The sequence below is a fragment of the Lepisma saccharinum genome, chromosome 23 (genome assembly GCF_977018435.1).
Source record: "Lepisma saccharinum chromosome 23, izLepSacc3.1, whole genome shotgun sequence".
In the NCBI taxonomy this organism is placed as follows: Eukaryota; Metazoa; Arthropoda; class Insecta; order Zygentoma; family Lepismatidae; genus Lepisma; species Lepisma saccharinum.
In genome coordinates this window covers 23,709,156-23,735,088 of record NC_139251.1, presented here as the reverse complement: position 1 = coordinate 23,735,088, position 25,933 = coordinate 23,709,156, and the positions used below count along the sequence as shown (strand labels likewise).

Genomic DNA, 25,933 nt, shown 5'->3' with positions numbered 1-25,933 from the left:
CAACGACGCACACTCAGACTCATTATCCCACCCTATTTACTAGAAATGCACACATAACCTGTCATTACATCGACCTGCGTTACATTCTCTTGTATTAACGACTTTATGAACAATAGCGCCTACTAAGGCACACGTTTTTATATCATGACGATAGATGGCAGCAGAGTGTAGACGGGAAATCCACACAAGAACGTTGAAAACAAGAAGAAGCAAGAACATTGTCACCAATTTTACTAAGAGCACTTTTATCCGACATTTAAAAGAATTAGCTACGGAGACGTAAAGACTGGTTGCAAAAGGCAAGAAATTGACGCAGGTGTACAAACTGCACAGAGAAATAGGCGTGTTCCTTTATTATAAGAAACAGTCTGGTTGAGAGAGTTTCGTGGTAACCTTACGCCGAGAATTGTCTAGGGAACTGATTTTAAGGTGCAGCATCTTTCAAAAATATAGCGATCCTTTGAGATATGTATTTTAGGACATGAAATCAAGTAAAATGAACACCCTTTGTTGGACCTTTTGGCATCTTTTCGTGAGATTAGCACATTTATCCCTTCTGTTACCCCCTTTTCTTTCATGCTTTGTTAAAAAATTTAACAGGAAAATAAATGATTTTGCACTCTTCATGAGCAGCTGCATAAAATCCTATAGTCTCATTTTCTAGAGCAGAACAAGAGCTATAAAATGGTATAATATAATCATTGTAGCCCCAATAGTTCACAAGATAATGTAGCAAAACCCGCGAGAGAAAACACGAACTTCAACAAAACCTATTCGGCAGAACCACAGTTCTCTCTGCAGTCCGCGCGCATTATATAACCACAGTTCTCTACGCGGTCCGCGCGCATTATATATAGAAGGCGCAGAAAAAGAGAGCATTGAATAAAAGTATTTGATCACCACCTTTTCTTGCAACTTTTTGAAAACATTTTCAGAACCTTTTTCTCCCTTTCCCGACCATAATTCTGCACCTTAAAATTCTTTCCCTAGCTGATGTCGGTTAAATTATTCGGTAGTAAAGCAAAATTTCCTTAAATAATATTTATTTACTTACTTGAAGATTCAGACACAGTACTGAACGACCACTTTATGCTGAAGCTTTAACAGCAGAAGAAGCGAAGAAACAAAATATGACAAGATGGTACAGAAAAAAATATTTTAAAATGTTTCACATACTTTGCATTGCACCCGATTTACGGAAACTGTGTTCTGCAAGAAAATGCCAACATTTGGTGCTAGATTATTGTAAAAGTGAGAAAGCGTATAGGAAAGAGCCTTATAGTAGAATTATGGAAGGGTTCTACATTTGTGGGTACTCGAAGAAATTCTGTTTTGATTTTACCATTGACGATTTTCTGGAAAAAAAAATATATGGTGGTGAATATGGGGCATTCCATTGCCGCTGGTGGGAGGCCTAAACTACATTTTTGACATTAAATTAATCATTCTACTGATAGTTATGCAACATTTTTCTAACAGTTTCTCTGTAATGAATTATGAAACTAAACACTGTTGATTAAACACAACCGCCCTCAAAACACTTTTCCACTCGTGAACAATTTCGTGCCACAGATGGGCCATATAAAACATTGCCTCTTTACTTAATAAAAAAAATGTTTTAATTTATGTGAATTTTAAAATTATGAAAAATAAATTATTTAAGACAATGAAAGAACGTAATTGAGTATTTAATATTCTAGTGGAGTTGAAGGGAAAATGTAACAGTTAATGGAGAAATTAATTGTTTTTGGTGTCATGGGTGATAACAATACAAAACAAAAGTAAATCTAAAAGTTAAAATAAACGAACAATTTGTCAAATATCTTCTAACTTAATTATGTATAATACTTGAATTTTTATGACAAGTCTAGATTGTTGAATCACAAGATAGAATCAAGTTACAGCAATTCATTTCATTTCAGATATTGAGATTCAGAGTCACTTTGACGTGGAATGCCCATCTAATCATTTCTTGCCCATTTAAAAGATGGCTGTTCACCCGCATAAACTTTATGGTTATCCAAAACATTTCTTTCTGCATCAACAGAATGACACCAGAGGAGGAGGAGGGGATGGATGCCCTTCCCAAATAGATTGTTTGAAATTTAAACCGGGCTGCGTCAGCTCTAAGACTATTTGCCCCGTCGCATAGAATTATAAATAAAAATATTCGACAGGACTCACGATTTAACAAAAAATAGAAACATATGTCTTAAATTCTTATTACTGAATTGAACTCTACCATAATTGAAATCGATACTAGTGTTGGGCGATATACCGTCTAGACGATATATCGAGATAATGAAAAAATAACCAAGCTTTCAAAAAACTCAGGCTCTCAGAGTCTCAGAACTCAACTGATATTCCTGGCAGTGAGTTGGAGCGCTCCCTTTTTGTTATTTAGCGTCGCTTTGCTGCTACTTTTGGCTAATCGCGACGATGAGGATTAATGATGATTTGATTAAATTAATGAAGCAACACCCACAAATAACACCCATGCCAGGCCGGGATTCCAACCCGGGATCCCTGGTGTCGTAGCGTGCTGTGTTAACCACTACGCCAACGAGGTCGGCTGGGGCGTTCCGACATCTTCGGCCTGAAAGAAGGCAATTTCCAGGCCGTACCGGACGGAAAATACATGTGAGTGTCATCCGAGAAGGTCCCTACGAAGGACTTGCCAAGAGGTTTTTTTGGGAAGTTAACCCCCCTCTGAAATATCTTCATGGAGAGCTCTGCATTTCTTGCTTACAGGGGAGCAGAAGTGCTATGTAAACAGCCACCTCAGTAGTGTTGTAATGAAATAATAAACTTTTGAATCCAGTCAAGAAATAAGAACTTTCTGTATCCACTTTTAAACCACCCAAAACTTTTTCATATTTATGAAATGCATGATACAACAACAGTAAAGGTGATAATGAAAATACAGAAGCACATAATGAATGAAGGATGCCCGTCCGACTGAACATATCTAGAAACCCACAAAAATATGTGAGCTATCAAATTGACAGTTCAGCAATGCCCGAAAACTTGATTGTATGCCTTGTGCGGGGCCTCAATCCAACCTAACCTACTCACGTGTTTCATTTTGCGTGTAAAATATTACTTCCCGCTATTACGTGTGGGTAATGCTTGTCCTGATCGCTGAAAGGAAACGGGGGTACATTGTACACCTCAATTTTTTTGGAGGGGTGCAGCCCAAAAGCGGTCACTTATCCTGACTTCGGCCCGAAAGGTTGTGTTTATTTTTTAAGGTTCGTTTCCATGTGATACATGTTGCTTGTCGCTTCGATCTGAAAGCTCCAATAATAGTCAATTGCATTCATCCTCACAGTCATGAAAATCAAGTCATAATCGTTTTGCAAACATCAGCTGTTGATTTCTTTTAGTTACTTCAATGGGTCACAGATGTCACAACAGTTAACGTCACACAATACAGTGCATTTGTGGGTAAAAAAGCTATGTACAATTACTTTTCTTCCCTTATAAAAATCACAATATTTCTTTCCTGCTTACGTTATACACCTCTGTTAAGTAACATGTAAAATGTACGGCAATATTGCTATTTATGCTACAAGCACACAGTACCTTTATTAGTACTATATTTTATGACCATCTCGTTATCTGAATATATTCTAAAGAGTTGAGTATGTTCTACGCAGTGGGTCTCAACCAGCGACAGCGTCAGCCTAAAATTAGTGTGGGGGGGAGGCTAAAGACTTCGGAGTCGAATTTTTGGGGGTTAACTATAGCTCTTTTCAGTTCTTACGGCGGGCGCTCTAGAAGCTGGCGTGGGGAGCGGGGAAGCGACCAATCCAGGACGATAAAAAACGTAGCGGCCAGTAGAACGAGTTTCACGTAGTACTTTTTCCGGCCGCGTCGTGTCTCTCGGCGCCACTGCTGTTGTCTGGTTGGTCTGTTGCGTAATCCCCACTCCCCACTTCCCTTGCCAGCTTCTAGAGCGCCCGCCGTAAGAACTGAAAAGAGCTATAATACTGACTCAAAAGTATTTACATAATGCTTTTTTACGGTATAATTTTGCCAGTGGAGCAAAATGTTCCATCATATTCAAAAGTACTTTTAGGCACGAATCTTTTGTCAAATAACATGCAATAATTTTATTGACTTCTTTTCCTAAGCCATTATTGAGTGGATACTTACTATTCATATGAACAGTACAAATACACCAAGAAAACTACACTCGTTATCAATTCGCTGGAAATGTGTATCAATACTACACATAATACTATTTCTATGTAAATAGTGTGATCACTTTTTTGCTAAAATGAGCAAATGAACCACAGCATGAAACTCCGATAAGATGCGTCTGTTCTTACGAGCAGCTACAACCTTGATTAAGTCCAAAAATTTTGCAAGATCTTTCACAAAGGACAGAACAGATAGAGAGAGCACTCAACCTCTTGTTACCAATTCGATTACGAAGGTAACACTTGATTTGCCGCAAGCAGCCGCTGAGGGAGGTATGCACACTTTAATAACAAAAAGCTTATAATGTTCGTAAAAGGCAATTTTGAATGTTTCTCGTATTTGCAAGCAGCTGCTCAAAGGTCTTTATTTTTAGTTCCTTTCTGTCTCGCTGTCCAAGTCATAAGAGTTAGATACAGGGAGAGCCGGAAGATTGTAGCTTTTCGTGCTTCAGAAAAGCGGCACTAACTTAATAAAGTAGAAATCAAATAAACAATACCACCCTTGAATAGAAAGTGTGTTAATGATACTATTTTCTCTGGAATTCAGAACTTAGGGCTAAAAATGGTGAGGCTACGAGAAATGCCGCCCACTTAGGAGGCGCCACTCTCAAGGAACAAACATATTTTCACTACAAATTCACCTCGGCTATGAGACAAATATATTGACATAAAATCAAGGAATATTGTTGCAACTCTTTCACTGCTTATTTTCATTAGTGAAAATATCTGCTGAAGATTATAATTTTATTTCAGAATATACAATGCATAAATACTGACCAGAATTGGATCAATAGTTTTAGATGTGTTTCAAAGATTGATTCTCCTGCACAGAATCAAGTGGTGGTACTGGAGAAATTGTTTTCGGTCTTCACAAATTATAATTAATTACCATGTAGGCCTAGGACTGCGAGCAATAAAATTGCCCAAGCGGGCTGATTTTCGCACCGTACAATTATTGGTTCATTGGATTTGTATTAAGGTCCACTATATGCATAGAGGCTAATCGGGACGAGAGCTACAGCTTCTAGTGGGATCCGAAGTCGAACCTCGGACTCCTTGACATCAAGGCAGCTGTCCTATCGCTAGAGTACCGGGACTGCGAGCCCAATTTTAATCTTTCCAATTCTTAGCATTTAAGAATTAGGTAGTAGGCTATGTGTACTCTTATTATTTAACATTGTATGCCCAGCTATAAGGCAAACAGCAGATTTCGTAAAGTTTGCCGATTCATGATTGGCCAATTCCTAATATCAAATAATAAGTTATCGAGGCATATCTGCAGCTGACCCCGCTCGCCCCCACCTGTTTTAGAACATTGGATTGGATTGATTTGGTGTTTTAAGTCCACTTTATGCACAGTAAGGCTAATCGGAACTGGACCTACAGTTTAAAGTGGGATACGAACCACTATGTCCCTCAACCGGGAACCGAACCTTGATTACAAGGCGACGACGTGATTTTAGAACACATTGTAATGAAATAACCTCGCGATTTAACCGAACTAGAAAATGTATTGAACATTGTTGTACTTGCTCCAATGGAAGTCTTTTTAATGGAAAATGTAAACTTCTACTATTTAAGTTTTCGGTCGTATTGTGTCTACCATACTACAAAAATCTTGGGGGCTACAGGGGGGCTGAGACCAGTTTGGAGGGGGGTTCAGCCCCCTCCAGTCCCCTTGTAGCGCCGTCCCTGGTCTCAACATTTTCACCCACCTTGAAGGACATTACACTTCATGGGATCCATAAGCATGGGTGCCGGCAGGGGTGTGCACCCAGTTTATAATATTTTTGCTACCATCGAGTACTTTAAGAAACCCTCTTTTACGCTTGCTTAAACAAATTACACATACTTCATTCTAGAAAAGTAAATTTTAAATGTTACTCTAGTGCAACATCTTAACTAAACACACATGAAGAAATTGAAAAGAAGATTTCTTTACTCACCGAACTAACGTAACTAATGCGCAATGGTACAGAAATGTAGTTTAGACTACGTACAACACATTTTTTTTTCAATATATCTTAGTAATTTAAATGTAATAGGTTTTTAAGACACTTTAAATACATTTTTCTAGCCCGACTTCGCGACCCATCATACGCCCCCTCGGGACCCAACAGTGTGGGTTGCGCCCCATAGGTTGAGAAACGATGCTCTATAGGGAGCTTTAGATAATACAGCTAGGAGTGGCACGGGATGTATACCGCGTTTGTTACAACCTGTCCCGGTTCCCGCGCTAGCTGATCGCTGGCTTTTCTCAGTGCTCGGGAAAGTCAAAGCCAGGCAGCCAATTAAAATACGCAACGTAGCAACAGCGTCTACGTAAGCGCCTCTCTTCTGGCTTCCATTCGCTCCTCGCTGCCCAGCAGACGATTTTTTCCTCGTTTCTCATTGGCACCGAAACTGTCGAGCGATCCCTAGGGCGGGAAAAAGGACAGGTTCTAACAAACGCGGTATAATCCATGATAAGACATGACAAGACAATTCGCAGTGTTTGCTGCTTCACCTGTAATCTATAATTTACATACTTATCTTGCATTTATATTCATATCTTAAAAACACTAAATTGTTGACCAAGGCAGACGAAGATTTTAGTTTAGTTCCTCTGAGGAAGACCCTGATACAGGATTGAAACGTTACATGTTAAGTGTTTTTATATCTTAATAATAAACCTTGGTCAGCAACTTATGTTTTTATTATGGAAACAAGGCTTAATTATATTACAAGTCATATCTTAAGAAAATATTGATGGGTTACATCCCCCAACTGTATGAGATTTGAGATATTTTTTTTTCTGAATTGAGAAATAAGTCTTTACAAACTAAAAAAAAAAAAAGTAAGTCCAACAACCTCACCTGGTGTGCAGAGGCACTCCAAAGTGAGGTTAGGGGCTCAAAGTTTTAGATCACTTTGTATTGTCCAATTTTTCTGAAGAAAATGTGACTATAATTAATTAACTCCGTTGACATTTCTAATTAAATTTAAAATTAGTTTCTTTCATTATGATGTTGAACTCCCAATAAGGGATTCTTCGGTGAGCTTATGCTGAAATGTTGAGAGGGATGATGGGAACCACCGGGTGCAAATTTCTTAGCACTTAGGGGTGATCTTGCCATACCATTGCTTGGAGAGAAGTTATTGGAATTCCCCCCCTTCACACACACACACACTATGTTTCGAGTACTACGCTGTACTGGTACGATAAGTAAAAGTAGAGTTGACATGAAATCTACAATTAACAACATTAGCTGGTCTTGTATAAACTTCAAAGCCATCTTCCCATCTCAAAAGCAAGTACAGGGTGTCTATAATTACATAGAAACAAAATTCCCAGACTTTTCCAGTTTTTCTAGACCAAGAACCAAAATTTTCCAGACCAAATCAATAAGGCGATTAGTCTACATGTCTGGAAGAAGGTCACTATATTTTAGCTAAACAATAACACTTAGAATCTACTTAAACAAGTTTTAGAACATTCACTTCACTAAACAATAATTGGCTGTTGGGTGGGGAGGCAATCAAGTATTGCCTAAAGATGGTCAAACAATTCTTTTTTATAAAAAAATATAAGAATTATAGCACACTTGAGTAATATATATATATATATATATATATATATATATATATTAATCCTAATAACAAACACCAGTCTTTCCCAAATGAAAAAGTGGTAAATTCCAAGAGCCACTTATTATTGTGGAGTTCTAGATGAACATAGTTTGTCCACAATAAATTAAGAATTTCTTCCTTCTCCTTCCTTTCTTCAAAAACTTATTCTTAAAGAACTTCTACAAAAAATCGATTTTTCCAGAAACACAAGAAATTTCTCTGATATTTCCAGAAAGAGTAAATTCCCTGACTTTTCCAGGATTTCCAGACTGTTAGAAACCCTGAGTGAGTGGTCTCCGAAATTTCTCTCGAAAGATGGCGTTGCTGTCAAATTTTCCACTGAAATTATCATCTTGTCTTACACTTCATCATTGCTGTTACTGTGGTCCATGGAACAAGTTAAGTTTAAAAAAAGTATATATTTTCTTCTGTACTCGTCATTCATAAGTTTACTGTTACGTTCATGAATAAACAGGAAAATGTAATTGTCGCATTAAAGAAATGGCAGGGGAGGAACTAATACAAATTGATTCTCCGAATTTGCAGTTTTTCTTCTGGTAATATTATGTTGAAGACGTATCTCAGGAAAACGGGGCAAGAAAATCAACAAGGAAGAAGAAAACCAGTTATGGAGACAATAACGAACTTGAGGCGGGGGAGGAGGTGGAATTACTAGAATCTCAGTCCGGAAAATAATGATGACATGCCACATAGCGCACACACGCACGTAGACACACAAACACACGCACATAAAGCAAATATGGGCAGACAAAAGGATCACGAAGAACAAAATGGTTGATGTTCCAAAATGATCGCTCATTTCCGTTTCAAATTGCGGAGGAAGTCTCTCTTTTTTCGGTCCCGCCACCAGAGGTCAGCACTGCGCCGTTGCAAGCCGAACTGGTCTGTTAGGCTCGTTGAACGTGGTTTAGTCTAAGTGACCTCTGCTATCGCAATTATGCGCAGCAAACTGAGGGAACCGTGCTTTCTGGCTCGTAGCAGCGGTGCACGGTCGCAATTAACCCTTTTCTGGATGATGCAAGAGGAAGAAAGAGTCTTTTTGTCTTTTCCGTGCGCCAAGGGCTGGCAAAAATGCTCGTTCTGAGACGGGGAGGACAGAGATTCAATTTCATGGTTAGTTTCTTTGTTGATTTTTCGCTTGTACGTTCCACGAATGCACTCCCCCTCTTCCTCTTTCAGAGTTTAACCGTTACTAGAGTTTGATGTACAAATGCTGCCAGGCAAATTGTCCATCATCGTGTTCATTTTCTTTGTTTTAGGCAAGAATTGAAACCAAAAGACATCTGTGTACTCCAACATCAAAAGATAGATCTTGTATTTTTTTCTATTTTACTTGGCTTTTCTGTGACTTTTGATCAATCGCGACGCTGAGGATGAGCGATTGATTTGGTTTATTTTTATTCACTTTTCTGCCAGTGTTGACTAATCGTGACGATGAGGTTGAGTGGCGATTAGAGTGAGTGAAAGGACACTCACAAATTACACTGATGCCCCGGCCGGGTATCGAAACTGCGAACTTCGGTGGCGATATCACTTAACGCTCACGGCCACCGAGCCTAGTATAGATAGATCTGTATTGGCCTGGTTCAGATGGGGTTGGACACAATTCAAACGTAGATGGGAGAACGGTGGCGTACATGCCGATATGGAGGGAAGATGACAAAATTTAAAGTTTACACACGTGAGATTCAAGTTCACATTATTAATCAACATAGCTTTCAAAGTTCGCACTGAAAGATCGTTCTTGTCACTTGCCCGCAAACCATTCATGTAAGAAAATACTCGTTCAGTGGAAACGTTAGTTCCAGGTAAACGGAGAATAAACTCCAATATTTTAAAAAAAATGTCACATTGTTGACATTGAAATGTGAAATAATTCTACCAAACAATGCCATCTATCTATATATATATACAAATGGATGTGTGTCTATATAATATGTTTGTTCCTACAAAACTCTCGAACGCCTGGAGCAATTCCAACCAAACTTGGTACACATATGACTTACAATATGGAAAAAAAAATACTGTGGGGGTAAGACACCCCTAGCACCCCTAATAGGAAGGGGGTGACATTAAAAAATAATCGAAAACGACCGATATTAGTGTGGAATCCATAGTTTTATGGGTCGCTAAGATGAATAGTGACACTCCGAAGCCGTTCAACTCCAAGTTCATCACCTATGGGGATAAAGGGTGAGAGGGGGTGAAAAATAAAATTTCAAAAATGACCTACATTATTGTCGATCCATAGTTTTCGGAGTCGCTAAGCTAATAGGTGACATTCACGATGACATTTAATCCCAAATATATTTATTCTTTTACCGATTTCATTGCCGTAACAATGCCTCCAAGAAAACGTAAGGCGATTGGCCAAGTGCAATGAAAGGCTAAAAAATTTAAACAACAGCGTAGTTAAATTAATATTATAGTGAATTTGTAAACGATTTTACTTTATAATTTGTATACTGTACTTATACTTTTAAATACCTGTAAATAAAATTAGTTACATTTTACACTATAGTTAGAATTCAATATTTTCCTGTCTAATAGAAGATTGGGATAGATAAATACCCGGGCAACGCCGGGCAATCAGGGAGTAGTGCATAATAATAGCAGAGAATGTGTATCGTTGCAATGCCACGATAAGTCATAGTTACAAAAAAAAAGGGACATTTTGGCGTCTCGTTTTAAGTTTAAATAAATCGTGGCAAAGAATAAGATAATGTGCACCAGTTACAATAGCTTGCTAATCAAGAATAACACCATTGACATCTTTTCCATGAACCTAAGGGACTTCAGTAAAGCCACTATTAACACAATGGCTTAAACTTAAACACATAAGTTCGTATTGAAAATGTCTATCTCTATATTACAGAAATATATGTAATTGTATTGACTATGTATCCTTCATATGGGTTCTGTAATTAGGTATGTACCGGTTGAGTTTAATAAATAAATATAATAAATAAATATAAAAAAAGACTGGGTTAATACGGGACATCTGGTCATCATTTTTGCCATATTCCCGAAGGGGGGTGGGGGTAAGTTGGCCTACTTAAACCTCCTTGTAAGCTCCCATGGTCAAGAGATCGATTTTCAACATTATTGGTGCATCATCTTGTTGGTTATTTGCTTCACTAACGCGGGGACGGGACAACCCCACGGACAACGAAATAAAGAATAGGACTCACGAACTAAAACGAAGAATATTCTGGTTTAAATCATATGACGGGTTGAATTATTTTATTTACCAAGACTACAATGCAATAAAATATCCGAGGACATTACTGGATTGATCGTGGTGCTTGCCTTTCCCTACATGTAAAGGGGCCCCAAATGCCGCAAGCTCTGTTCAATGTAGTACACCCTGTACTGCGTTTTGCAGAATAACGAGGCTCTGGCGTCTGAACTCGCAGCCAATTTAATCCTCTGTGGAGCTGGTGCTGTGTCATATCCATGTGTTTTCGTGACTGTCCTTTGATCAATTTCATTCATCAACTTCCTCGTATTTGTGATTAGCAAAAATGGCAGAAAAGCAAAGTTAAATCAAGTTATGATTGATTTGGTTTGCTTTTCCGTCATTGTTGGCCAATTCCGAAGATGAGGATGACATGATGAAATTGATGAAGGGACACTCACAAAGAACACCCAAGTGGCAGATGCAGCATTCCATTTGTCGACCTTGTAAAGAGTGGATTCGATGGAAAACGTTTAACGTCGTCACTTTGTAATCAAGGAGTCCAGGGTTCGATACCCGGTGGAGGCACATAGCGGTTCGGACCCTACTTTAGACTGTAGGTCCAGTCCCTATTAGCTTATCTGTGTATAAAGTGAACTTCAAAGACTCAAAAAAACTCGATGGCATAAGTTGAATTCATAATGTTCAATTAACTAACGAAAGAAATTGTCATTTGCCCTTTTCATGTACAAAAAAACTTTGTTGCTAGATATTGACGCTTGCGCACAGTGGTCACGTGACTGGTAAGTAATGTTTAGGAGTGGTTATTCTGTGGTAAATTAAAATACTTCAGCAATTTTCGTTTGAGAGTTTCGATGTTGTCAATTTGGTTTCTCAATCTGGCTACACAGTAAATCACGTGATACCACATTGATCGGGACTGAATCGAAAGTTTAAGTGTCAAAAAACACCGAAATGATTTCCGACCTGAAGCTATAAAATGCATGAAAGATTTGTACACTTTTATGTTCCGTTATGTTTCCAAACGGTGAGCATACATGATGATCCAAATGTTTCACAGACAATCCACGACAAACACAGCATAGGAAGAGAGAATCGCCGATTTACCGAAGAAGACAATGCGGAATATGTTCAAACGAAACTGGTTTATGGTTTGCAAGCCTGTAACGCCAATAAGAACGAATTTCTGCTATAAAAAGTTGTGTGGTGGGTTACAAAACAAGCTTTCGGAATCCTTCGCTCCAGCGGTTACTTCAACAAGGGCGGCAACGCTTCATTGCATGACACGTAACAACTAGAGTCAATTCGATTTTTTTAATCATATCGATTGATGCACTAGAATGCATCGATTGATGCACTAAAGTGTGTTTTATGGCTTCTTCAAAGAATCAGATTCACATTTGATGCATTTGGGTGCATTTTTGTATGTCGTGAAAGAAACACCAAAGTGCATCCATCATTTGATTCAAGTGAGGATTCCTTTCAGTCCAGATGCACTTCAATGCGTCAGTTGATGTTCCTTGATGCACCTTTCTGCATCATCAAAAAAGATGCATTCTGGTGCATCAAAAGGCATCAACTGATACATTGAAGTGCATCTCGACTGAAAGAAATCCTCACTTGAATCAAATGATGCACTTTGGTGTTTCTTTCACGACATACAAAAATGCACCCAAATGCATCAAATGATTCTTTGAAGAAACCATAACTTTAGTGCATCAATCGATGCATTCTGGGTGCATCAATCGATATGATGCATTTAGTTCTCTGAGTGTAAGTGAAATTATTGTGAAAGATGCGTGGGTCTATATTTATTGGTGGTTAATTTTTTGATTGAATTATGTTATTTTATTTCGCTTTTCTGCCACTTTTGGCTAATCGCGACGATAGGGATGAGTGAGGATATGAATACCCATAAAAGAATACCCATGTCCAGGCCGGGATTCCAACCCGCACCCCCTGACGTTATATCTCACTGCGCTAACCACACCTCCATGGAGATTGATATGTATTGATGGTGTAACAGGAATAAAACCATAGTCCTGTACTCAGAATCCATTAGAAAGTACACTAATATTGTTTACAAATAGTGAAAATAATCGGCGCCTTCTAAATCGATAATCAAATTACCAAATACGGTTATTTTGACTCAGTTATTTTATTCCACCAAATAATTGAATCACTGAAAAAAATGGGATTGTTTTGAGTGACTTTCGCTCTGCCAATCCTTTGTATACGCGATACTCGGAATTGTCACCTTTTGGGGAAAGTGTCTCGTTCGCGTGTTAGGGTGAGTGAAGATCCGTCCCCATGTTAGGCTGAGTGAAGGGGAGCCGGACATTTTGGTGCGGACATTTTGGTGCCAAGTCATTTTGGTGCTTGGACATTTTGGTGTCTTTGTCTTTATATCCTTTCACCTCTTACCTCTGACATTCACTTTCACTTTTCAGTGACTATAAATACTGAATGTTAGTTACTTCATCATCACTTCAAAAATGTGTTCTGTACTGAATAGTTCTCATGGTGGAAAGAAACTAATCCATGATGGATTTTCGTATTTAAAAGAAAAGGCCAGATATGAGAAAGTGTACTGGCAGTGCTCTCTGAAAAAGCAGTGCAAGGCCCGTGTTCACACTGTGAACGGTGAAATTGTGAAATCTGTAAATGAACACCACATGCATCAGATGTTTGTGGACTAAACGCCGGATTCTTATACACTGAAATGAAGACCAGTGCCAGGGTAACTCAAGAAAGCAGTCAACAACTTTTGGAGTCTGCTGAACCTGAAGTGGCATCTCCTCTGCCGCCTATTGACAGGATGAAAAGAACACTACGCAGAAAGAAGCAGCAGTGTATTACGGCGCATCCACTGCCTACCAGCCTTTCTGAATTGGAGATTCCAGAAGAATACAGAATCACAAAAACCGGACAGCAATTTCTGTTGTACGATTCTGGCCAAGAGAAGACCAATAGGATTCTTCTATTTGGAACTAAAACCAGCCTGGAACTTATCAAGAATTCACCTACTTGATTTTATCAGCTGTATACAATCCACGAGCAGATAGAGAGCTCAGTACTACCAGCGTTGTACCTACGTATTGATTGCAAACAAACACGATTTGGCGGTTCCTGGAAGTCCTGCGTCGAGAAGTAACTCTGAACGAAACTCGCTATGGACAGATAATCAGTGGAAACGTCGAGCGGCCAAGAAAGAGATAAAAAGACTGTTGGGTTCGACTTAAAACACTGGTTGCTGCATATGATAGGACAGACATCGTTCGCTACCTACGAGATGTTGCTCGTAACTTTTCCATGTAAAATTGCTTGTATGAAGGGACACAATAAACAGAGGTCAATTCAAAATAACATTATTTTCTTTCTGTGCACCAGTTACATGTTGCACCAAAATGTCTTAGACCCGAGTGAAGATCCGTCCCCGTGTTAGGGTGAGTGAAGATCTGGGGTTGAAAATTCCCCTATGCTCCTCACGGGAAGGTTTCAGCTGTATACTGTGATGCCATATTCCCATTGAAAATCGACCGACAGAACTTATTGGGAAATAATCTTGCAGGGATTGCCACATTTGTGCTCCTGCGCGAATTGACACAAATATATTGACACCAGTAACATATTAAAGTGCATAAACTGCCATTAATGCACTTTGCAGCATCAAAATACACACAGAAATGCATTAAAGGATACTTTGATGATCTGCTGTTGCACGTGATGCAGTAAAGTATATCAGTTGAGAAGATCAGACACGTCAGTGATGCATCAAGAGTACATCAATGTTGAATTGATGCATTTTCAGTTCTGTGTGGCAACCCAAAAATAGTGACAGGAATTAGGTAAACTTTGACTGCTTTGTTTTCATATGTTGGTGGTGGATGATGTCATGTAATGGTTATCAGCGCAAGAAAATATAATTATTAAGAGCACCGGTTCCCAAACTGCATTCCGCGAAGAGATTGGAAAGAAAAATAAATTAAATAAATTTGACAATAGCTCAAAATTGTGAAGTTTTGCGTCCATTGTGTAGACCAGTGGTTCCCAAAAATGTTCCAATATTTTCACTGAAATGACACTTATTCCAATTTAGTACTTTTCATGTGTAAAATGTTTCTGAATTTGAAATATGTGTTTATTTTTTAACTTAAGGCAAGCAACCTAACCACACTAAGTGAGCGTTGCAAGTGTTAAATAGGCCTACATTCTGACTTGGGCGCAGCAGAAAAATCTTGAATCACTAAGAGCGCCGTGAAACGAAAAAGTTCGGGAACCCCTGGTGTAGACTGGGCTAAACTGCACAATCGATCCTTGTGTTTTACCGTTTGAAAGTAAAAGAAAAAAGAAGTTCGCTAATAGTACGTATTTCACACTTCGAATTGCCACAGTTCATTTCTCAGTTTGAATTTACACTTCTATGAAATAATAAAAAATTTACTACTACATTACTCACCATAGCTGGTTTCCTTTAACCTAATCCATGTTTTAAACACACAGTATTGCCAGGTCGAACTTTGGTTTTCAACGTGGATATATATCTATACGAATTTCCACAAGGATTGAACTTTCTTAAAATCATGTTTTCGTTCGTATTTTTTCTTGTTGCGCAGGTTCTAACATGCCTTTATAGGGTATCTCTAGAAAAAGGCGGGTAGCCGGAGCGGAGCTGAGGTGGGGCCGCGGTAGCGGTAGGGGGCGGTAGGTCAATTACCCCAGGGGCGGAGCTCGTAATCGGAGGGCAATTTTTATGAAATTTTTACACTTCCAATTGTTTCCTCACCTTAAATCATACATTTCTGGAATCCTTTCCAACGATGTATATTCCTATTCGGAAGGGTCGATTCGACATCCTACTGTAGACTGTAGAGAACTACAGTATTTATAGTTCGTTTGGTTCACCTAGTTAAGAAGGTTCTCTGAAATTAGTGGAGGAAATAATATTTGGAATGAAATAAAACTTGATTATCAACCACAGATTCTTTAAGAAAAATACTTGCCATCGTCAATACTGCTGTCGTTTCAGTATCTATATAGAGAGAGTGGGGGGAAATTTACTCCTTCTGGTTGCAATATTTTTAGTTCCTGGAGGCATACTTTATATAAAATTCCTGTGCTTTGAAAGAAGTTGCCGGAATTTGTCCCACTGAGAATTTTCCAAATATCGCAATGTATGTGGGTAGGTAAAAATAACATTACCATTACCTATGCCAAAGAAAGGTATGTGAAAAATTTGTGTTTTCAGATAATGAAGGACATTCAAGGTTCCAATTTTTAATGGGTTTCGTGGTGACCTTTTGAGAAGTCACCCAAATGTACTTCCATGTAGCAGGCCAATGAGGCTCTGGCGTCTGGATATAATGTGTGGTATCATCTGTTTTGTCCATACATGTGCTTAGTGCCCCTTTACAGCCTCAGTTTTTAACCTAGATAAGGAGATTTTAGTTCTCAGAGCAGTGTTGTCAGATGAAGGGAAATTTCCCTTCTTGCAGGGAAATTTTGACCGAATTTTAAGCCAAAAAGGGAAAAGGGAATTTCGATTCAAAATATCAAAATTTCAGGGAAAAAATAAGTTTAGTTCAGAATGAAGAATTCGAAAACTACTTCGTGCTTTTGGTACGAAAAGATATCGACTAACAACTTGGAAAATGAATCGCTGCTTTGAGAGCTTTACCTCATTGATGATATTGACCTTGAATTAGGGTAACAGTAATGTAAAATTTTAAAAGTTGTATGGTTTTTAAGAACAAAAATAGAGCCAAAGAATATTTATGAAATAAAAGGAGTAATATTTATTATAACCAGTAGCTCGCTCAACGAATATTGTTGGGGATCACGAATTTGGAAAATTATGGGTTCAAGTTTTCTTTCCGCGATCAATTTTCAAGGTAAAGCTATTGATATCATATCAATTAAATCCAGACACTGATTAACCAAGTCTCCTAATAAAGGGTGTATAAAGAAAAACGGGACATTTTGAGGCAATGGTGTAGAGAAGAGAATAAAGATACATGTAAATGAATAGTGCATAGGACGCCATTACATACCGCTGAAAAGATGGCTCGTGCGTATATATATAGATAGATTTATTTTCTTTTTGTGCGAGCCATAGGCTGTACGCACTACATATTTTTGATTTTTCTACACTATTTTGTTACATTTAGTTTTCTTTTAAGCTGTCTCTTACTTTGTCCCCTATATACACGTTCTTCCCCTCCCTCGGCAGTTCTTCTTCCAGTCTTTCTCCTCACTTCTCTTTTCCTGCACTCTCACCAAAACACGAATACATTTTGCTTTACACACACTTACACTATAAAGATGGCTCGTCTGGAGCATGATCACTCATTTCGCTGCCTTCTCTAATAGCTTTCCCCCGCCGTTCTCTTACTTCTCCCAGGTATTTCCCCACTTGCTGCCCCGCTTCCTTTATCATTATTCTGTCGTCTACCACTTCCATCACCTCCCTGCCTGTTAAGTTTTTCATCCATTTGTCCCTTAGGTCACGTGTAGAAGGGCAGTTCAGTAGGATATGCTTGTCCGTCTCCTCCCCCTCGCACAAAGGACATATCGTTTCCCCTGATTCGTTTATCTTTCTTAGTTGTTTCCATCCCCCTAGTCTGAACCATGCCAGCGCGCTTCTTTCATTTTTTCCCACAACCTGGATATATTTCGCTTTCCCCCATTCTCTTACTCTTAACTGTTCCCTGATTGAGGTCTTTGTTTGGCAGTCTGCTATTATTTCTTGTTTGTCTATGTCGAGTAACCTGTTTCTGATTTGATTTTCTGATGAGATGCCCCCCCTTCCTCCCTCTTCCCATACCCAACCCATTCCGCTATTATATAAGATATTTTTCACTTCCAGACCCCAGCTGGAAACGTTTTCCTCCCTTGTCTGTATTTCCAAACATTGTCCCCTCAGCGTAGTTTGGCCCTCTTGTGATAATCGCATCCAATATTTAACAACCCTCATCCGTGCTTGTACCGTGTCTCTGTTCAGTCCCAATTCCTTAAGAATCCCACAGTTGGCCGTGCCTCTGCTTACGCCCATTACTCTCTTATAAAATTCTGTTTGTATGCCAATTATTGTGTTGTCCCCCCTTAACCCCCACAGTTCTATTCCATAGTTTAATGTACCTAATACTATTGATGAATAGAGGTTTTGAATGACCGGGAAAGGCATTTGAGGTGCCTTGTTTATTGTCCTTATGACTTGTTCTATTGCAAATTTTGTTTTAGTTTTTCTTGCCCTTATGTGGTGTGTCCAACTCCCTGTCATGGAGAGTGATGCCCCCAGGTATGTGAAGTTTTTAACCCGCTCGATTAAATCCCCCCCCGTACGTCCATGTCTCCTGTCTGCTAAATATGTAGCCATTTTTGAAAGCAATGATTTCTGTCTTTTTAATGTTTACCTTCATTTTATATTTGATGCACCCCTCATATATGCTGTCTATGCCCCTTTGAAGACCCTCTATTGTCTCGGACAAGATGACTATGTCGTCTGCATACATAAGGACTGGTATACTTTGCACTCCTATACATGGGATAGAATCCTGATCCATTTTAATTTCATGCGCTACCTAATCTATGAACAGTGAAAATAGCACTGGTGATAGGATGCATCCTTGTTTCAGTCCCCTGAGCGAAGGCTGCAGTGCCGAGACTTGGTTTCCTTCGCATCTTACTCCGAATTCTACCCTCGCATATATTGCTTGCAGTGCTCTGATCATGCGCGCGGACATTCCCTTCTCATACAATTTTCCCCACAAAATTTCCCTATGAACTTTATCAAATGCTTTTTCAAAATCAATGAAACATGCGTATAATTTCCCCCGCTTCTGTTTAATTTTCCTCTGTACTAGTGTTTGTAATATGAATATGTTGTCTACCGAGCTGTACCCTTTCCTGAAGCCCGCTTGTAGTGGTGAGATTTTGTCGAATATTTCTGTCCATTTCTGGATCCTACGGTTTAAGATGTGTGTGTAAATTTTACTCCATATAGGTAATAAAGAAATGCCCCTGAAATTATTTGCGTCATTTCTGTCCCCTTTCCCTTTATAAATAGGACAGATTATGGAGCTTGCCCAGTCCTTCGGAAAGTACCCCTCTTTAAAGATCTTGTCCATTAGTTTGCTTTGTGCTTCCACCATATGAATGTCAGTTTCGTTGGCTTTGAAAAATTCCGCCCCAATGGAGTCAAGTCCTGCCGCTTTCCCCTTTTTCAGTTTCCTTATCGCTATTTTTATCTCATCGACCCCTATATCTTCGTCGAGAATCGGAACGAAATCCCCTAAAAAGTATATTTCCCGCGTAACTTCTAGGCGTGGTGGCCCCCCTTCTCCCCCGACGACACGACGGCAGTGTGCTTCCCAGATGTAAGGTTCAATATGTGCCCAGTTGCTCTTTTGGCCCCGTAATTTCCGTAATATGCCCCACAAAGCGGTGTTATTCTTTTCTGCTACGGCCTTTTTTATATCTTCAAAATTTCCCTGTTCCCATTTCTCCTTTTCTTCCGTTAAAATGTTATTATAAGCCTTTCTACTAGATATATAGTTGTTTCTGGTTCCCATGCTATTTAAGTATCTATACCATTTTAACGCGTGAGTTTCTTTTTCATCGCTTTACACTTCCCGTTGTACCACCCTGTCTTTACTGGTCTGTCCCCCTTCCCCCCTCCCTTTACCATATTTCTTCCTGCACGTTCGAAGATATGATATCCCAGCTGGACCGCTTCGTCTATATTGGATTCGTCTAAGGCTGCGCACATGCGTTCACGCATCATTTTTGTTATGTATATATATGTTTATGTCTTGAAATAGACGTCCAGTAGATGACGACCATTTGTGTGTGAACATTCCTGCATAGCTCGAACTATAACATGTCCACAGGAAAATCGCGGATCCTTTCGACTCGACCTGCACAAGTGAAGAATCCCTCAGATTCCTGTGGACATGTTGCATCGAGCTCTGCAGGATGTCCCTCGACGACTGCAAGAACGTTCACGCAGAAATATTCTCTTCTTTTTGAGATACCCTTTACATGCTTCTGACATCACGAAATTGAAATATGCTACTCAAGGTTTACTCAATTTACAATGAGCAGTTAAATGTGTAATTTAGTGCAACACAAGGAAGAGCGGCTGATTAAAGTACACTTTGGTGCATTCCTCTGTGTATTTCGATGCATCATAAATTCATCATTAGGAGTTAATTCACTTTAATGTGTTACTGGTGTCAACATATTTGTGCCAATTGACACATTTCGGTGTGTATTTTATGACGAAAATTACTTTGTAATATAGTGTGTTAAAATTTCTTATCAGTATTTTGAAAAGAAAATGACAATATTTACTTTTTGTTAATTTAGTTATTTCTTTAGCTTAAAGTGAACGAAAATTGTATATCGGGAAAATACTGGACGAATGAAGTAATTCTAATGTATAAGCGAAAAAGAAACACTTTGTACTTATGAACATACCTCAAATTGATAAGATTATTCTGAGTCACATGTATATACATAGTAGACTCTTTTTAATTCGAACTCAAGGGGACAGGGAAAGAGTTCGAATTATCCAAAATTCGAATTAAAGAAAACATCACACCATGAAAGAAGATTTCCTGAGTAATAAACTTCTGTTCGAACTATCGAATAATTCGAATTATTTAAGTTCGAATTAAGAAGAGTTTACTGTATATATATATATATATATATATATATATATAATGTACATAGAAACACACATACACACACACACACACACACACACAAGAAATGTGCCCGTTAGTTTGTGAACGTTATCTAAAAGTACAATGTTGGATACAAAAGCTAGCTTTCAAGATATTGCTTACGTTTCGAATAGTTTTTCTTACGTTTGCTAAAATCACAATGTTCGGAAGCATTTGAAAAAGCTGAAGAAAGATACATCTAAATTTGAGCTTTTTCTAAAATTAAGAGTAACAACAATAATATTCTCGGGAGATTGTTTCGAATGACCAGGTCTAATCTGTAGATTTACTATGTAATCTGTAGTTAGTTTTACATAAAGTTGTTCACCCCGAATGCTTTGCAACAACCGGGATACGAACCTACATTGTTTCCGTGATCGAACCAAGCTACTTCGTTCTACATTGGCCAAAAAATTTGGAAAATAACCGAGAATGATAAAATGTTTGAAAGAAGCATCAAATTTTGGAACAAGAAAACGGAATTTAGATTCGAAACCAGAAAAACTCAGAAAAAATTTACAATTTTACAGTTGTACGTAGCATTGTACCGTAAACCAGGCTTTCATTTCTCACATCTTAGAAACCTACTCGGACAAAATATTATTACGTTAAAGTTTAGCTTAGTACTTGTACGACATATGAGTAATCTGTGTCACAGTTTCATGGGCGTGCCTAATCATAGTTCTAAAACAGTTTTGGTTGAATTCTAATTATAAATAGGCCTCTCCAGAAATGTGAAAATTCTTGTAAGACACTTTTATCCTCGTTTACAGAAATAGCGCTGTTTGAACTTATACATGGATGTTTCCATAAGTATATTTGGCCTTCCCGATGGCGCAGTGGTAGCGTCGTCGCCTTGTAATCAAGGGGTCCAGGGTTCGATACCCGGTGGAGACACAAGTGGTTCGGATCCCACTTTAAACTGTAGGTCCAGTCCCGATTAGCCTTACTGTGCATAAAGTGGACTTAAAACAACAAATCAATCAACCATATGTATATTTTTTAATAATAATAATATTTTTTAATAATAACTAAAAAAGCTTTGCTATACCCTCTCAAAAAATACTGGCCTGATTTTGAAGTTACAATGACAACTTGTACCAGTTTTGTGTGTATTTATCACCCCTTATAATAATTAACGCAAATTACTCACTGAAATGAAACAATATGCCTAAAATATATCTATATTTAACCCTTTTTCGACATGTCACCGAAACAATTGCATGCCTTTCCCTTCTTAAATAAGTAAGGAACACTTAATGAATATTTAGCGAGAAACTTAATTTCACTGTTTTCACATTTGCAAATACAAAACCTAAAAGTATTATGTGTATATACATGTGAAATAAATTCGAGCTTTGTTTAATTTTTGTGAAACTTTTTGTAATTATAGTTTAATACCATTTCATTAATTTAATATAATAAATTGTACCTCTGTCTTTAATTACAATTAAAGTTCGGCTAATAGGGACTGGACCTATAGTTTAAAGTGGGATCTGAACCACTATGTACCCCCACCGGGTATCGAACCCGGGACCCGTTTATGACAAGGCAGTGTGTGTGGGGGTGTGTAACAATGTAATGTAATATTATAAAAACGTTTTAACTTTTAAGAATATATATAATAAGTAGGGACGTGACAAATTCACATAAGAATTCGCTATTAAAAATAATGGACAAAAACTGTGAAATTTTGATTAAAATAGCTTTTAAATAAATAATTATTGAAGTAGTTTTTACCAAAGTGCGAAAATATGTATGAAAAAATACATAATTCGTGTCGTCATCGGATAGGAACAAGAAGAGGACCCCCCTCACAAAATATTCTCTCCCACCCTCTGCTCCTTCGCCAATATTAGCTAGTGACGTTACTTGTACATTATGTTCTGAAATATCATTATTGTGCCAATAAACAAAATACAAATACATGATTTTGTTTTACTTTAAATTTAAAATGAAGTATTAAGTTCTAAGAAGAGAACAAGGATTGACAGCAAGCTACAGAAACAACACAAGTCTGTAATTTATAGATTATTATTTCATTTAATTTTTCGAAACAAACATAAAATATTAAAACTTTGTAAGTTAATAAATTCAAAATCTTTATCTGCATTGCCCTTACTTGGAAGTTCTCTCCACATAAAAAGTTCAAATTGGGATAAAAAAAGTATGTATGAAGTATATAAAAACTCTATTCGTTTGCTTCTAATTTTGCAACCTCTTCTTCGATATCCCTACATATTCGGATCAAGCCTGAATTATATTTGCCCCACTCCCAAATCATTTATCCTTGTTGCGAATAACCTAATGTAGAAAAGTTACGCAAAGAACAAAATTATTCAAGTGAATTGTCAAGAAATTTCGCGCTTGAAAGGGAAGTGCAAGAATACACGAAAAATTCGCATTTATGGTAAAACCATGTAAACAAAAATTATTTATAGGTGTCTAGCAATGGGGCATACTTGAGCACGTTTTCCAGTACTATGTATACAATATTACGTTGATACAAAAATATAAGCTTACGTTATTTACGTACTCACTCAATGATATTATATTTATTTGGTTTTTAGTTATTGTACGTAGTTTTCATATCTCTCCAAACTAATCGCGGCGATGACGAGGAGAAAGAGAGAACAATTACGTCATAGTCGTGGATTTGAACCCAGGGTGCAACGTTACGTTAACCTCTAGGCCAGGAGGAAGTAAGGAACTTTTCATTTCAACACATGTATCTAACCCAGATTATGTTTGTTATATTACTTTATAAACTTATTTATCTCTGTCAATTTCTCAATGTTTTGTATTCGCTGCTGATACAAGTTGAATTATATTTGCGAAGGAACCTTTTCTTCACAATATATTGGCAGAATGGGGAGGGGGAGGGAACGATTCACTATTCTTACATCCTGTCTTTAGAAAGGAAAATGTTTTTAAGCGCTCGCCAAGTTTTAACAAAGCATTGTACATAATTATATTCTGCACAGATATTTGACAATGCATTTGCAGAGAAATTAGTGACTACATAAAAGATGAAATAATTACTTAATATAGTCCTTTCAAGTCGTAAACTTGATGAAAACATGTTTCAAAAATGTTCAATTGTGTCAGTGCCTTAAGGTATATCTTTCAGTCAAACTGCGTTCTTTGAACGAAATAAGACCCCTCATTTTTATACAAGTTCTCGTCGGTCTATGTGCAAGGGCAAAATTCTCCGACAATACCAGCACTTGCATACAGCAAATTGTATTGATTTATTATTAATCCCTACGCTTTTAACAGAAATCTGGGATGTCTTTTTATTAATAAATAACGAGAATAACACAAGCGAGAGAGATTTATTATAACAACCAAAGGGAAAATTCTATAAACAAAAAGTTAGTTGCAATGTATTCAGAACTTTCACAAAATGACAAAAAAGATTCCACAAGTTATTTAGATGCGGGTTGAACGTTCAGATTTGCATTTATGCGTGTGTAGAGGGCTTATCTGTAACATAACGTTTTAAGTAACGTCAAAACTACAGCAAATCAGAAACAACAGGAAAACAAATTCTTGTACAGCGTTGCTCATAACTTGCAGTGGGTCAAATTGTACGAGCTGTTTTCTCGTAAAAGTCAAGGTGACACGGCATGTTAGCGCAAACGGAACACCAATTAGCAAACAGCTACGGAATTATAAGAATCCAGAACCTGTAGATTGTCTGCGCGTTATGCTGTTCGGCCACGGCGGCTGGAAAAGAACCCTTTATCTTATTTTTCAAGCCTATGTGATGACATCATCATTGCAATGCGTAGTTAATTCAAAACTTTTGTTCTTTATGTTAAGATGACCTTTCTTTCAGTTCATCACAACTTTATCTTAATTGTCATGAGAAACTAACGATATAATCATCGTAATTACGATGTCACGTTATGTTAACGTGCAGATAATCTCTGACGAGAGCCTGACGATAAAAGATCGTTCATTTTGACAATTAGGTTTCTTATATACTAAAATAACTTGTCTTCAAGGTTAGAATGTGACTTCGGCTTGGTTTCCGGGACAATGGGATTGTTGTGAATATTAATTAAAGTTTTAATGTATGATAATTAAAAGTAACTTACCTGGCAGTCTGCTTTCCGGGGAGGGGGTACATTTGTGAACGTTCCCCTCCTCATCGTCTGACAGGTCGGTGTCTGTGTGGGGGGCCCTGAATGTGTCCACTTCGCTAACTTCAGAATCGGACCTGTTCCCGCTGAGAATATCTCCGATAAGGAACGAGGGCGGTTTCGGCCGCAAAAGGGGTGGATCCGAGACAGTCGGGGGTGTGTCAGCGCGCCCCAACGTGAGATCTGCGGGGCCCGAGGCCATGGGAACACGGGGGTTACCGTCCGTGGGACCCCGCCATCAGGGTCTCGCGCCAGTCACAAACTCCTCCACATGACTGTAAAGCCGCGTTTCGAGGCGGACTTCTCGCATGGAAAAACCCCCAAACGACAACACTCGCGCCCGTCGACGGTTCCTACGGTTGCGCGGGCGCGTGTTTTGCTCCTCCACACAACGGCGGTGGGACGGCGAGTGAGTTGCCCGATTTGTCCGCAACGCGGCGCTACCTTCTAGGTCGGTGATTCAGCTTGCCCCGACGCTGTGTGCATTACAAAACTATTATTGCCCGCGGACAAATGAAATGGAAAAGGCTTAAAGGAACAATTTGCTCGGTGCTGCGATACGGGAGTCGACTGACCGAGCAGCAAACAACACGACAGCTGCCGAAAAATATTGAAGCAAACGTGGCTTTTGCGGAGGAGGATCTAGGGTCATCCGATCTCTTTTGCTTTTGTTGTGTATTGTTTACGTAGCGCTTTAGACTACGCTGATGAAGAAATACACAAAGGAAAACGCATGAGCTGACAGGGATTCGAACCCAGAACTTTCGAGTTCGAGATCTGGCACTGAGCATTGTTCTAGAAGCGTCTAACCCTTAGGGAGATTTCACACCGAAGCGACATGTGGTGCGTGTCACTTGAAAATTTCAGCAATCGAATGCTGAAGTGCAAGCTTGTACAGCCTGTCGGTGATAAACACTGATGTTGATTGGTCCGTTCCCAAGTGACGTGTCGCCGGACACTGTGGCCGAGTGGTTAGCACATCGCGCTGCGACGCCAAGAGTCCCGGGTTCGAATCCCGCTCGGGCT

General features: G+C 38.6%; 1 protein-coding gene across 1 annotated transcript in view; it reads right to left on the bottom strand.

The window, feature by feature from the left end:
- LOC145977815 (uncharacterized) overlaps positions 1-25,458 on the bottom strand; it is an 80,911-nt gene extending 55,453 nt beyond the window's left edge. The window contains exon 1 of the mRNA XM_083110128.1: positions 24,863-25,458. Within this exon, the coding sequence (XP_082966254.1) occupies positions 24,863-25,109 (247 nt within the window). The 5' untranslated portion in view covers positions 25,110-25,458. The remainder of the gene's footprint in view (positions 1-24,862) is intronic.
- Between the last annotated feature and the right edge of the window lie 475 nt (positions 25,459-25,933).